Genomic DNA, 13,722 nt, shown 5'->3' with positions numbered 1-13,722 from the left:
TCTCAATTTAATAGTGTACTACATCATTTAATTAATTCCAGGAAAGAATCATGCATATCAAACTGCTCATTTACCATTATTGTCATGAAACATAAACAAGTAAAAGTTAACTGAAAAAACAAGATAGGAGATAACCTGAAGAGGGAGCATAGAGTTTTAAGAAAAAAATTATTATTATATATATATATTGATACGTACATGAAACGGTGTAATAGAAAAAAAAGAAAAAGAAACGGTGTAATCACATGAAATGCACGAGAAAGGATTAGAGAGTTTAAGCAAAGACGAAGTGGTACACTCTAACAGCGGTGGTTGATACGGATGTCATTACGCATCACGTGAAGAAGAAAACACACACGCTGATTTATCTGTCACACAACCTTTTACGACCTTGCTCGGTCCAGTTTTGTTTTTGTTGCCTTTACATTTCTGTATAAAATATCATTCCTATAAGCATAGAATAAAATTAATAAATGTTAGTTTTTCCTTTAAATATAGAGGAATTCTATTTTTTTGTCAACTAGGAAAATAGTAATATTATTTCAGAAAAATAAATTAAATTAGGCTAAAGTAAAAATATATCTAAATATTATTGAGATATATATATAAATGAGCTAGAGCCGTTTCTAAATTAAAGTAGATGATTCACTAGTGAGTAGTAGTTGTACGATGAATACTGATAACAGGACTTTTCGGGTCCCTATCAAATGCAGTAGTATAAAAGGTTGTCGAACCAATCCTAGGTGATTTCAATGCACTGAGAATACAAATCCATGCTTAATCTAAGTGCAACCAAAAGTGAGATGAGTTTTAAACTAGAGTAATACTAAAATGCAGTAAAACTGTAAACTTTCTTTGATTATGAGATGGGAGAACTCATGGGAATAGGGATTAGATCTTGGGTGATCAAGTTTTGAACTAAAGGGGATGACTTTCAATCAATCTAGCAATCTTAGGCCTAGACACAATGCTAAACAAGCTCTATCCCTAGATGAATGTTCATTTGCTAAAGCAACTCAAGCATCAAATTCCTTTGGTTGAATATTGCTAAAGCAATCATTAAAAACAAGCCTACTAGCCATCTTAACACCTTTAACAACAAATTCCTTTGGCAAAGTGTGTTAAGAGCTTAGAAGAGTTGATTCAGACATTTCATCAAACACCTTCCGGGTGTGAAATGTCTAGAGATCAACCTTTGAGAGGCCAACTCAAAAGAAGCAATAAGACTACTCTAATAGCAAGGAAATAGATAGATAGAACATAAAACCCTTTAGATCTAGCTTAATCACCCTTGATCTCCCTAACCCATGAATCCTAAGAGGACTACTCACTAATCACCATGATCCTTCTCAAACCCATAAAAGATTCAAGCTTAATCATGAAAAGAAAGAAAATAAGAACTCAAAATAACTCAAGAACACAAGAACAAAATGATGATTTGATTCAAAGGAAAGAACTTTATCACCAAAAGGTTTGTGTTTTCTTCAGAGATAATAAGATAATCCCCATCATTTGGGTCTAAAAAGTATTTATATGATCCTTCCAAACCCTAATGGTTGATAACAAAAGGTCTAAAAAGCCCTTAAAAGCATTACAAATCGCATAAGTAAAAACACGCAGCGGAGTCGCAACCCCGCTGGCTAACCCCGCTCCGGCCATTTTGCTTCGTCTCTTGTGGTAAACCCGAGCGGCCTTGGTGACTCCGCTCCGTATGGCTGCTCAACCCCGCTCCAGACCTCACACCGGTGTCGTGACTCCGCTCCAAGACCCCGCTCCAGCCACTTCACACCGTTTCTCGTCGTAAACCCGAGCGGTGTTACTTACGCCGCTCCATGTACTCGTTCCGACCTCGCTCTGGATCACAGCGGACCTGCGAACCCGCTCCAAGCACCCCGCTCCAGACGCTAACTTGCACAATCCCCATCTTTCACTTCTTTTGATCCATAACCCATCTCGAACACCTCCAAAAACTCCATAGCATGCTCCAACACCTGATAAGGACTTATGCATGCAAAATGCAAGCTAAAGAAGCCTAAATCCTATTCTAGATGATCAAAATGTGCAAGATATCAAAGCTAAAAACATGCAAATGCACAAGATATCAACTCCCCCAAACTTGTTCTTTACTTGTCCTCAAGTGAACTTGCAAGAACTCATAGGGAGAGAGGTTTGAAGTTGGGAGCTCATAGCCAAAAGAGAAACTTCCTAACACTCAACTTAACATCCTAAAGAAACATAGCAAATAGCAAGAGCAAGAACTTTTATTACACTCTAGCTTCTCAAGACCTATCCATACTCCTATACCTCTACACAAGTTGCAATGCTTATCCATCAACAAGCTCTTTAGACCAACTCTCACATTCATTCATACAAACACATAAGGTGAATACTTGCAAATGGGCACATGATCCTAATCATTTGGCTTGGTGAACAAAGTGGTCAAATGTGAATGAAAACAATGGCTCAAATAAATCATTTCAAAGTGGCAATCACTCAAGAACAAGGAGCTTGATCATTATGCAAAATTTATCTAAGACCAGGAGCAATTTATGCATACATAGATCCATTCTCATCATTCTACCCTTTCCTAAGTGATATAACAAGCTTCACCCCTATTCACATTCATCCCAATACCCAAAGTAACCCACTTTATCACACTCACCTCATGAACTCTTTAACTTAACCATCTAAGGATCTTTTTATTAACTTTCCACAACTCTTAGCTCTATCTACCTTCCCACCATCTTATTGATTCATCATTTTTTTTTTTTTTTTTTTTTTTTTTTTTTCTTTATATGGGGGAAGGTTCAAATAGACTAAATCTAGAGATTTCTTACTTTTGATCCTTAGTGGCTTCTTTTCTCAACTTTTTGATCATCTTTCTCATCTTTCTTTTCTCCCCAACCCAAGATAACAAACTTTAAAATAAACAAACCCACTAACCATCCTAGATGCTAACTCAAATGAGGATCCTATGCTAGCAAGAGATGAGAACAAATCTATGTCGCTCCCAATACTCTCAAGATTTTGCACATGACAAGCTATCAAAAAGAAGGCCTCACTCAAGCAAATCAATGTTGGTCTCAAAGAATGGCTAAGGGTTTAAGGGTAGGAGAGTTCCATTTGGGTTAACAAAGGATAATGAATGGAATAAGATAACCCAAATGTGTATGAGATCCATGATCAAGTATGCAAGTGCCCATATGCAAGAGAGATTAAGTTCATTAAGTTCAAGTTCAAATTGGAGTTGGCTTTCAAGAGCAATGTCAATATCAAGCAAGCAACAAGTTTCAAGAAGAGTTTTCAAGGCTCGAAGCGTGCAAGGCTTTAAAGAGATGCTTAGGCTACTTGATATGCTTAACTAGGGTGTCACTTTGAGTGTTAAACAAGCCCTTTGCAAGGCATTTTAAATCATCGCTCCCTATGCAGACGGATGCAACCTATATGAATGCTTCTAGACTCAATCTTAAAGGATGCTAATGCAACTACATGCTTATTTTTTTGGGTTTTTTTTTTTTTTTTTTTTTTTTTTTTTTTTTTTATGCAAATAGATATGTACAATGCATGGTCTCAATGCAATGACAACAAAGCAAACATGATCAAATGTTTGGTACCTCCCCCAAACTTAAATCACACAGTCTCTGTGTAATTAAGCTGAAGGAGATACCGAAAGACAAAGCTAAATGCAAAGAAAAACTGATATATACAAAGAAAGAGTGTAGGAGTACCTCTATGGAGTGTGAGTAGAGGCTGTGGCCTCTTCCTCGGAGTCTTCTCCACCGTCAGTAGAGTTTAGAGATGGAGATTTGTTTCCTGAACTAGAGGGGAGGATGTCTGGGTTCCTGTTCCGTCTCCTGATCTGTCTGGCTGTGAAAGGGAGGCTGAGGGCTAAGGGACCAGGATGAGGCTGAGGAGCTGAAGTGTCTCCAAGGTCGAAGTCTGCTGCACTGCAGCCAGCTATTGCTCCTCTAGTTAGGACTTCAGTCACTTTCTTCATGAACCTAGCAGAAGCTTGTGCTTGCCTCTTCATGGCTTTGCTGAGCTCCTTGCATTTGGTCTTGAGCTTGAAGATTGTTCTATCCTGATGCTTGTTCCATCGCTCAAGCTTTCCAATGTGCTCGTGAGCGTCACGGAGGGGACCGGGGGCTAAGGCTCCAGCATACGGCTGAAAGTGGTATCGACGAGGACCATAGACTACTTCAGTGGTGTCCTCAGCAATCTCATCTTTGTGCAAGCGTGCATATTGAGCTGCTGACATACTCTGCTTCCTCTTGCTTAAAGCCATGGGGCCTAACTTTCCATGAGGTCCAAGGAAGTGCTCTTCTCCAATAGCAAAGCTGACAGCTCCTGGAATTTCTAGACAGGTGATACTCTTGTTGGGGAGGATTAACTCAACAGGATGGCCTTGATTCTTGTACAAGTAGACACATGAACCAAAGTATCTCCCACTGAAGTATTGAGCAACCTTCATATGAGTGGCATCAAGGAAAGTAGGTCCTGCTGCATCACGCTTCAAGTCTATATACGCCAACTGAAGCAATGGTGTAATCATGCCACCAATTCCAATCGTAAGCTCTGAATCAGAAGAAGACCAAGCCCAATCCCTATAATACTCAAGGCGCGTCATGAAGAACCCTACCATTCCAAAGTCTTTGTAGAGCTCATCAACATCAAAGGGGATGTCTTCTGGCGCAAAACGCTTCAGAGCCAGGCAAAGGAGTTTCAAGTCCTCTTCATTCACATTGCCGGGCTCTTTTCTTGGGAAGAAAGCATGTACCAGCATCCTATGAAGGTAGCGAATAGCTGGGTTCCTAATGGCTGAGCTCTTGTCTCCACCAGAGCTGTGGCGTGTACCAGTAATTAATTTCCACACCTTTGCCGGGATATTGTCCTCCTTTGCGAGTCCTCTGAGCTTGGGGAGATGAAAGTTTCCTGCATCCTTGAGACCAAGAGCGCTCCCAATGTTCTTGAAGGTTATGTTGTAGGTCTTGCCTTCGACTGTGAATGTAATCTTTCCCCATCCTTGCCTCACATGCACAGATTGATGGTAAGTCACCCTCAATGAAGCCAAGAACTCACTAGCCAGATCTTTGTAGGTGGGATAGGCCAAGGAGTAGAAGTCTGACATGTGCATGTTGCCTAGCATGGCCTTGATGTCATTATCGATACCAATCTCCTCCATCAGCTCAGTGTCACCAAACCGTGTAGGAGACCATGTCACACCTCTCTTCAAGAAGTCTAGAAACACTGCAGGGGTTGGCTTCTTTTCTCTATCTCTGTCGGCATATGGCATCTTCCCGTGGTCAGTAGACTTCTTAGCTTTCTTGGGTGGAGCTGGCTCGTCCTCACTGTCATCATCGCTTTCGTCTCTAGTAGAGGATGCTGGCATCTTCCCCTTTTTCTTCTCTAGGTCGCTTGCTTTCTTAGCTGCCAAAGCTTGCTGTCGAGAGGATCCTCCAGTAGGCATGGAAGTTAGAGCTTTTCCTCTCAAGGCAGTCTCTTGTTCTGCAGCTGCTTGCTCTTTTTCTTTTCTCTGGGCTTGGGTTATCCTCACCATTGTACCTTCAAAATTAAACCTTGAAGAAAACTTTAGTATTGGCAAGAGTCAAAAAGATAAAAGCTTGAAGAAATGAGAGCAAGCTTATCAACTTAGCAATCTATTGAACAAAAGAGCTCACACAAGCTTTAGAACATGTAAACTAAGCTTAAACAAACTCCAACAAGACTCAATTATACACCATTTCGAATATCCCCAATTCTCAAGAACCCTAATTTCTCAAACTCAAATCCAACTCAATTCCACCACGAAATCAACAACCCACACACATATATAAGCTTTACCAAATCTATTTAAGCCTAATCAAGCAAGAAATTAATCAAAATTGAACTTTGAAAAATTAGGGTTCATGAACCCACGAGAATCAAATTTTAAATCAAATACCTTGCTCTAGGTGAAAGGAAATGGCGAAAAGAAGCTTAAAAATAGACTACAGGGGCTAAAGCTCGGATTTAGAAAGAAGAATGGAGAGATTTGGTGGGGATTTGAGTGAGTTGAGAGATTTTGGGTGAGGAAGAGTTTGAGAGAGGAGAGGTGAAAAGAGAGGGGGAGTCGCGAGGGAGAGAGGTAGGGTTTAGGCGAGACGGGCGGGTCGGTTCGATTTAAGTAGATTCGAACCGGTTTAATCCGGTTAAAGGGTGAGAGAAAACTTACCTGGGCGTGGAGCGGTGTCGCGACCCCGCGGTGAAACCCCGCTGCGTCGTTTTTGGTCCCGAATCGTCGTAAAGCCGAGCGACCTCTGATACCCCGCTCTATTCACTTGCTCAACCCCGCTCCCTTTCGACCGCGACCCCTCGACCCCGCTGTGTCGACCCCGCTGTGCGGCCCCAATCTCGCCTCTTTTTTTTTTTTTTAGAACAAAAAGAAAATCCTAAAGGAATATGTACAAGGATAGACATGGGACTTCCTCCCAAGTGAGCTTGTTTCAAGTCTCTAGCTTGACTTTCCTTCCTTTAGGACTAGGTTGGGGTGGGATCAGAAAGTGGAACCGAAATCCCATCTTCCTCTGGTGTAGTAGCCATGTATAACTTGACTCTTTGTCCATTGACTGTGAACTCTCCTCCATTCTTATTCCATAGCACAATTGCCCCATATGGTCTGACTTCCTTGATTTTGAAAGGTCCGGACCATCTTGACTTGAGCTTCCCGGGAAATAATTTCATCCTAGAGTTGTAGAGGAGAACCTGATCTCCAACCCTGAACTCTCTCTTCAAAATACCCTTGTCATGAAAAGCTTTGGTCTTTTCTTTGTAGATCCTTGAGCTCTCAAAAGCATCCATTCTTATCTCATCAAGCTCATGTAGCTGAAACATTCTCTTCTCCTTGGCACTCTTGATGTCAAAGTTCAACAGTTTCACAGCCCACATTGCCTTATACTCAAGCTCAACTGGTAGATGGTAAGCTTTTCCATAGACAAGGTTGAAAGGTGTAGTGCCTAAGGGAGTCTTGTATGCTGTCCTATAAGCCCAAAGTGCATCATCAAGCTTGTCTGACCAGTCTTTCCTCTTAGTACCCACAATCTTCTCCAGTATGCTCTTGATTTCCCTGTTGGAAAGCTCCACTTGCCCACTAGTCTGAGGATGATATGGTGTGGCCACCTTGTGCTTAACACCCTTCTTCCTTAGGAGGCCTTCAAATAACTTGTTGATGAAATGTGATCCTCCATCACTTATAACCACTCTAGGGACTCCAAACCTTGGGAAGATTATGCTTTTGAACATCTTGACTACTACTCTTGAATCATTTGTAGGGCTTGCCACTGCTTCAACCCATTTAGAGACATAGTCAACAGCTACAAGGATGTATTTGTTGCCATAAGAGGAAGGGAAAGGGCCCATGAAGTCTATTCCCCATACATCAAACACTTCCACCTCAAGTATTGGGTTCTGAGGCATTTCACTTCTCCTAGAGATGTTTCCTCTCCTTTGGCAAGAATCACACTTGGAAACAAAGTCTTGAGTGTCCTTGAACATGTGTGGCCACCAAAATCCAGCTTGTAACACCTTAGCAACTGTCTTGAATGTAGCAAAGTGGCCTCCATATGATGATCCATGACAGTGTGTGAGGATCCCATCTATTTCTTCTTCAGCCACTGCCCTTCTATAGAGCTGATCCTTGCAAAGTATGTAGAGAAAGGGCTCATCCCAATAATACCTCTTCAACTCCTTGTAAAACTTCTTCTTGGCATAGCCTTCAAGATTCAGTGGCTCTTTCCCAGTAACAAGGTAGTTTGCAAAATCAGCATACCAAGGTTCTTTCTCATTTGTTGCCTTGACTTCTTCAATCTTCTTACCAGTCTCGCAAACTGCAACCACTGCTCTAATAGCCATAAGCTGTTCTTCTGGAAGTCCTTCATCAATGGGGATACCACACTCTACTCTCATTCTAGACAAGTGATCAGCCACACCATTCTCAACTCCAGGCCTGTCTTTAATCTCAAGATCAAACTCTTGAAGCAGTAGAATCCACCTCAACAGTCTTGGCTTGGCATCTTTCTTGGCTAGGAGGTGCCTCAAAGCTGCATGATCTGTGTAGACAATCACTTTAGACCCCACAAGGTAGCTCCTGAACTTTTCAAAGGCAAAGACAATGGCTAACAACTCCTTCTCTGTTGTAGAGTACTTCACTTGGGCATCATCAAGAGTTCTGCTAGCATAGTAGATCACATGTGTCTTCTTGTCCTTCTTCTGCCCCAAAACTGCTCCAACGGCATAGTCACTAGCATCACACATGATCTCAAAGGGGAGATTCCAATCTGGTGGCTGGACAATAGGTGCACTAACAAGCTCATTCTTCAGCTTCTTAAAGGCTTCAAGACACTCAACCTCAAAACTAAAGGTGGCTTCCTTGCACAACAGCTTGGTCAATGGCCTTGCAATCATGGAGAAGTCTTTGATGAATCTTCTGTAGAACCCGGCATGACCAAGAAAGCTTCTAATGTCTTTCACTGTCTTTGGTGGAGGCAGCCTCACCATCACTTCAATCTTGGCTTTGTCCACCTCAATGCCTTTCTCTGAAATCTTGTGACCAAGCACAATCCCTTCTTTAACCATGAAGTGGCACTTCTCCCAGTTCAGCACAAGGTTGGTGTCTTCACATCTCTGTAGGACCCTGCACAAATTTGACAAACAAGCAGAAAACGAGGATCCGTAGACAGAGAAGTCGTCCATAAACACCTCCACAACATCCTCAATGAGGTCAGAGAAGATAGACATCATGCACCTTTGAAAGGTAGCTGGAGCATTACATAACCCAAATGGCATCCTTCGATAAGCGAAGGTGCCATAGGGGCATGTGAATGTTGTCTTCTCTTGATCATTGGGATGTATGGGGATTTGGAAGAACCCTGAATACCCATCAAGAAAGCAATAAAAAGGATGATTTGCAAGCCTCTCAAGCATTTGATCAATGAATGGCAATGGAAAATGATCTTTTCTAGAGGCTGAATTAAGTTTTCGGTAATCAATACACATCCTATGACCAGTTATGGTCCTAGTTGGTATCAATTCATCCTTCTCATTTTTAACCACAGTGATACCACCTTTCTTTGGGACTACATGCACAGGAGATACCCACTTACTATCTGAGATAGGGTAGATCACACCAGCATCTAAGAGTTTAAGAATCTCTTTCTTTACAACATCTTTCAAGTTGGGATTCAACCTTCTTTGATGTTCTATAGAAGTCATAGATTCATCCTCAAGATGTATCCTATGCATGCACAAAGTAGGTGATATCCCTTTGATGTCATCAAGAGAGTACCCTATTGCTTTTCTAAATCTTTTAAGAGCATTTAAAAGTTCAGATAGCTCAAGTTCAGTAAGTTCACTACTCACAATGACAGGGTAAGTTTCATTAGGGCCAAGAAAAGCGTACCTTACACCATGGGGAAGGGGTTTAAGCTCCACCTTAGGGGCTTTGAGCTCACTCCAGTCATCTTGATGACTGTCCTCTTGTTGAGTAGCTGAAGATGCTTGTGGTAGCTCCTCATACTGCTCCTTATCCACAAACCCCTTGCGCGAATCCAACATTCTCCCATAGGCTGCACTCTCCTTGTTCTCTACTACTTGAACCTCTTTGTCTATAGTCAAAGCATGCTGTAGAGAATCTTCTAGTCCCAACTCCTCAAGAAGCTCATCAGCTAGAGCTTCCATTTCCTCTATGTAGAAGGCTTGGTTTTGCACAGTTGGCTTCTTCATCATTTCCTTGATGTCAAAGTGGAGAACATGCCCTTTGCCCAGATGGAGATCTATCTTTCCTTCTTTACATTCACTATAGCTCCTGCTGTAGCTAAGAATGGTCTACCAAGGATCAAAGGGTCTCTAGCCTCCTCATCCATCTCAAGCACCACAAAGTCTGTAGGAATCTCACAATTTCCAACCATCACTGGGAGATCTTCTAAGATACCAACAGGGAACTTCACTGATCGATCAGCCAATACCAATGAAAGTCTGCACTTCTTGTACTGAGTGAATCCAAGTCTTTTCGCAACTGACAAAGGCATGAGACTGACACTAGCCCCAGATCGCAAAGACACTTCTCAAACTCTATAGGACCAATGGCACAAGGGAGTGTGAAGCATCCTGGATCTTCTAGCTTCTTAGGTATGTTCAATCTCTGGATGATTGCACTACACTCATGAGTAAGGATCATCATGCCTTCCATTTCTTTCTTCTTTGCGGCTACAGCATCTTTCAAGAACTTGCTGTATTGAGGAACCAGCATGAAAGCATCAATGATAGGCATTGTGACCTGAACTTCACTCATTTGTTTCTCAAAGAGTGCCTTGTACTTCTCCAACAGTTGCCTCTTGAATCTCCAGGAAATGGGAGCTTGGGTTCATAAGGAGGAGGGATAAAAGAAGATTCTTTTGATGGAGTAGCAACTTCACCGTGTTTCACTGTTTTCTTCTCTTCTCCAATCTTCCCTTTACCCTTAGCTTCTACTATCTTCTCCAAGATCTCATCATTGGTCTTCTCATCTACAATCACCACATCATCATCTATGTTGATGGCCACCTCCCCACCTTGTTTCTCATCATCCTTGGTGAGAACTCTTGAAGGCAACTCTTTGCCACTCCTTAGAGTGATTGCTTTCATTGTCTCCTTTGGGTTTTGCTCAGGCTTTCCGGGAAGAGTTTCCTTGTTGGCGATTGGAGTTAGAACTCATAGAGGCAAACTGATTCTCCAAAGCTCTGAACTTGTTGTTGAGCTCATTGTAGCTCCCATCAATCTTTGAGTGGATGTTCTTCAACTCATAACCAATTTGCTTCTCATTTCTTGATTGAGCTTCAAGTAGTTGCTTGAACATTGATTCCACACTTGTGTCTTGAGCCTTAGGTTGAGAAGAACTTCCTTGGGCTTGAGTAGACTGGTTTCCTTTGTTGGAGAAACCAGGAGGAGGGTTTTGCTGAGGTTGATGGCTTCCTTGTTGTTGTTCCTAGGCTGGTACCCACCTTGTTGGTTGTTGGAATAGGGTCTTTGCTGGTAGTTGTTGTACTGAAAGTTGGGCTCCTTTCTGTACCAAGTACCATTGTTGTTGATGAAGCAAACTCCTCTTGCCCTTCCAAACCATCAACTTCATTCACCTTAGGAGGAACCTCTTGACTAGGATCACCAACAAAGCTAACCTGCTCCTTCTTGGATTGGTTTGAAAGAACCAAGTCCAACTTGTCTTGCAAAGACTTGATATCTCTCCTTGTCTGCTGGTCATCCCCTCTGTTGGCTCTATCATACTCCTCATTGTAGACTGAATCACTTTTTGCCATGTTCTCCACCAGCTCCTCTGCATCCTCCACAGTTCTGCCCAAGAAGAAACCATTACTAGCAGTGTCAAGCCTGTTTCTGCAAGATGGGAGAACTCCTCTGTAGAAAGTGCTAAGCAAGCTCTCCTTGCTGAAACCATGATGAGGACACTGAGCTTGGTAGTCCTTGAATCTCTCCCATGCCTCATTGAAGCTCTCTAGATTCTTCTGCTGGAAACCAGAGAATCTCATTCCTTATCTTAGCTGTCCTTGAGGTAGAGAAGAATTTCTCCAAGAAGGCTTCCTTACATCCCTCCCAAGTGGTGATAGTGTCACTTGGGACAGACCTCTCCACTGATGTGCCTTGTCTCCCAAAGAGAAGGGAAACAACTTCAGCTTGAATGCATCTTCAGAGACACCATTTGTCTTGGACAAACTACAATACTGATCAAACTTGTACAAATGATCGATAGGATCTTCAGCTGCCAGGCCATGAAACTTGTTGTGCTCAATTGTGTTGAGTAGCCCTGACTTGATCTCGAAGTTGTTGTTCTCCACCGGTGGTGCTCTGATTCCCAACCTATGACCATGAATGTGAGGACGATCATAGGTTCCAATGGCGCGAGCTTGGCGCTGTGGGTGTTGTGGTCGAAGGTTGGCAGCTCCTTGACCATTTCCCTCTTGGGCAGCTCCCAAAGGGATCTCTCCATCTCGATTCTGGTTCTGATGGTGAGCCATATCAAAACCCAATCTGTTGAAATGAGCCTGTTGCTCCTCTTCTCTCCTTCTTCTTGTATTCTCTCTTTCCAAAGCCCGGATGTCTGGTACTAGAGGAGTGAGGTTTGTAGTCCCTCTACTTCTCAAGTTCATACACCTGAAATGAAAAAGAAGAAAGGAAAAAGCAGAGCCAATATCACAATAATAAGAAAAAAAATGACTTAGTCTCAAGCAAATGACTAAATCCCAATGTCAAAATCACAATAGAACTTGGCAACGGCGCCAATTTGATAACAGGACTTTTCGGGTCCCTATCAAATGCAGTAGTATATAAAGGTTGTCGAACCAATCCTAGGTGATTTCAATGCACTGAGAATACAAATCCATGCTTAATCTAAGTGCAACCAAAAGTGAGATGAGTTTTAAACTAGAGTAATACTAAAATGCAGTAAAACTGTAAACTTTCTTTGATTATGAGATGGGAGAACTCATGGGAATAGGGATTAGATCTTGGGTGATCAAGTTTTGAACTAAAGGGATGACTTTCAATCAATCTAGCAATCTTAGGCCTAGACACAATGCTAAACAAGCTCTATCCCTAGATGAATGTTCATTTGCTAAAGCAACTCAAGCATCAAATTCCTTTGGTTGAATATTGCTAAAGCAATCATTAAAAACAAGCCTACTAGCCATCTTAACACCTTTAACAACAAATTCCTTTGGCAAAGTGTGTTAAGAGCTTAGAAGAGTTGACTCAGACATTTCATCAAACACCTTCCGGGTGTGAAATGTCTAGAGATCAACCTTTGAGAGGCCAACTCAAAAGAAGCAATAAGACTACTCTAATAGCAAGGAAATAGATAGATAGAACATAAAACCCTTTAGATCTAGCTTAATCACCCTTGATCTCCCTAACCCATGAATCCTAAGAGGACTACTCACTAATCACCATGATCCTTCTCAAACCCATAAGAGATTCAAGCTTAATCATGAAAAGAAAGAAAATAAGAACTCAAAATAACTCAAGAACACAAGAACAAAATGATGATTTGATTCAAAGGAAAGAACTTTATCACCAAAAGGTTTGTGTTTCTTCAGAGATAATAAGATAATCCCATCATTTGGGTCTAAAAAGTATTTATATGATCCTTCCAAACCCTAATGGTTGATAATAAAAGGTCTAAAAAAGCCCTTAAAAGCATTACAAATCGCATAAGTAAAACACGCAGCGGAGTCGCAACCCCGCTGGCTAACCCCGCTCCGGCCATTTTGCTTCGTCTCCTGTGGTAAACCCGAGCGGCCTTGGTGACTCCGCTCCGTATGGCTGCTCAACCCCGCTCCGGACCTCACACCGGTGTCGTGACTCCGCTCCAAGACCCCGCTCCAGCCACTTCACACCGTTTCTCGTCGTAAACCCGAGCGGTGTTACTTACGCCGCTCCATGTACTCGTTCCGACCTCGCTCTGGATCACAGCGGACCTGCGAACCCGCTCCAAGCACCCCGCTCCAGACGCTAACTTGCACAATCCCCATCTTTCACTTCTTTTGATCCATAACCCATCTCGAACACCTCCAAAAACTCCATAGCATGCTCCAACACCTGATAAGGACTTATGCATGCAAAATGCAAGCAAAGAACCTAAATCCTATTCTAGATGATCAAATGTGCAAGATATCAAAGCTAAAAACATGCAAATGCACAAGA

At 42.2% G+C, this 13,722-nt stretch overlaps 1 protein-coding gene and 1 non-coding gene across 2 annotated transcripts; one reads left to right on the top strand and one right to left on the bottom strand.

Annotated features, from left to right (window-relative positions):
* Positions 1-6,516: 6,516 nt before the first annotated feature.
* Positions 6,517-9,759, bottom strand: LOC130506016 (uncharacterized). Its single transcript, XM_057000619.1, has 3 exons — positions 7,876-9,759; positions 7,638-7,815; positions 6,517-7,133 (listed from the first exon to the last, which is right to left on the bottom strand). The coding sequence occupies exons 1-3, from the start codon at positions 9,757-9,759 to the stop codon at positions 6,517-6,519; spliced, it is 2,679 nt and encodes an 892-aa protein (XP_056856599.1).
* Positions 9,760-11,454: 1,695 nt separating this feature from the next.
* LOC130506017 (small nucleolar RNA R71) lies at positions 11,455-11,562 on the top strand. Its single transcript, XR_008941878.1, has one exon. It is a non-coding gene; the product is annotated as a small nucleolar RNA R71 (small nucleolar RNA).
* Positions 11,563-13,722: the final 2,160 nt, after the last annotated feature.

The sequence above is a fragment of the Raphanus sativus genome, unplaced genomic scaffold, assembly GCF_000801105.2.
Source record: "Raphanus sativus cultivar WK10039 unplaced genomic scaffold, ASM80110v3 Scaffold2809, whole genome shotgun sequence".
In the NCBI taxonomy this organism is placed as follows: domain Eukaryota; kingdom Viridiplantae; phylum Streptophyta; class Magnoliopsida; order Brassicales; family Brassicaceae; genus Raphanus; species Raphanus sativus.
This window is presented reverse-complemented; position numbering and strand designations above follow the sequence as displayed.

What these genes read in the sequence shown, in the direction of transcription:
- LOC130506016 (XM_057000619.1), bottom strand. Translation starts at nt 9,759, where the DNA reads ATGATGAAGAAGCCAACTGTGCAAAACCAAGCCTTCTACATAGAGGAA. An exon ending in AACAGCTTATGGCTATTAGA is followed by an intron (nt 7,816 to 7,875) that starts GCAGTGGTTGCA and finishes GCAACAAATGAG; the next exon opens with AAAGAACCTTGGTATGCTGA. An exon ending in AAGGGCAGTGGCTGAAGAAG is followed by an intron (nt 7,134 to 7,637) that starts AAATAGATGGGA and finishes CATATCATCCTC; the next exon opens with AGACTAGTGGGCAAGTGGAG.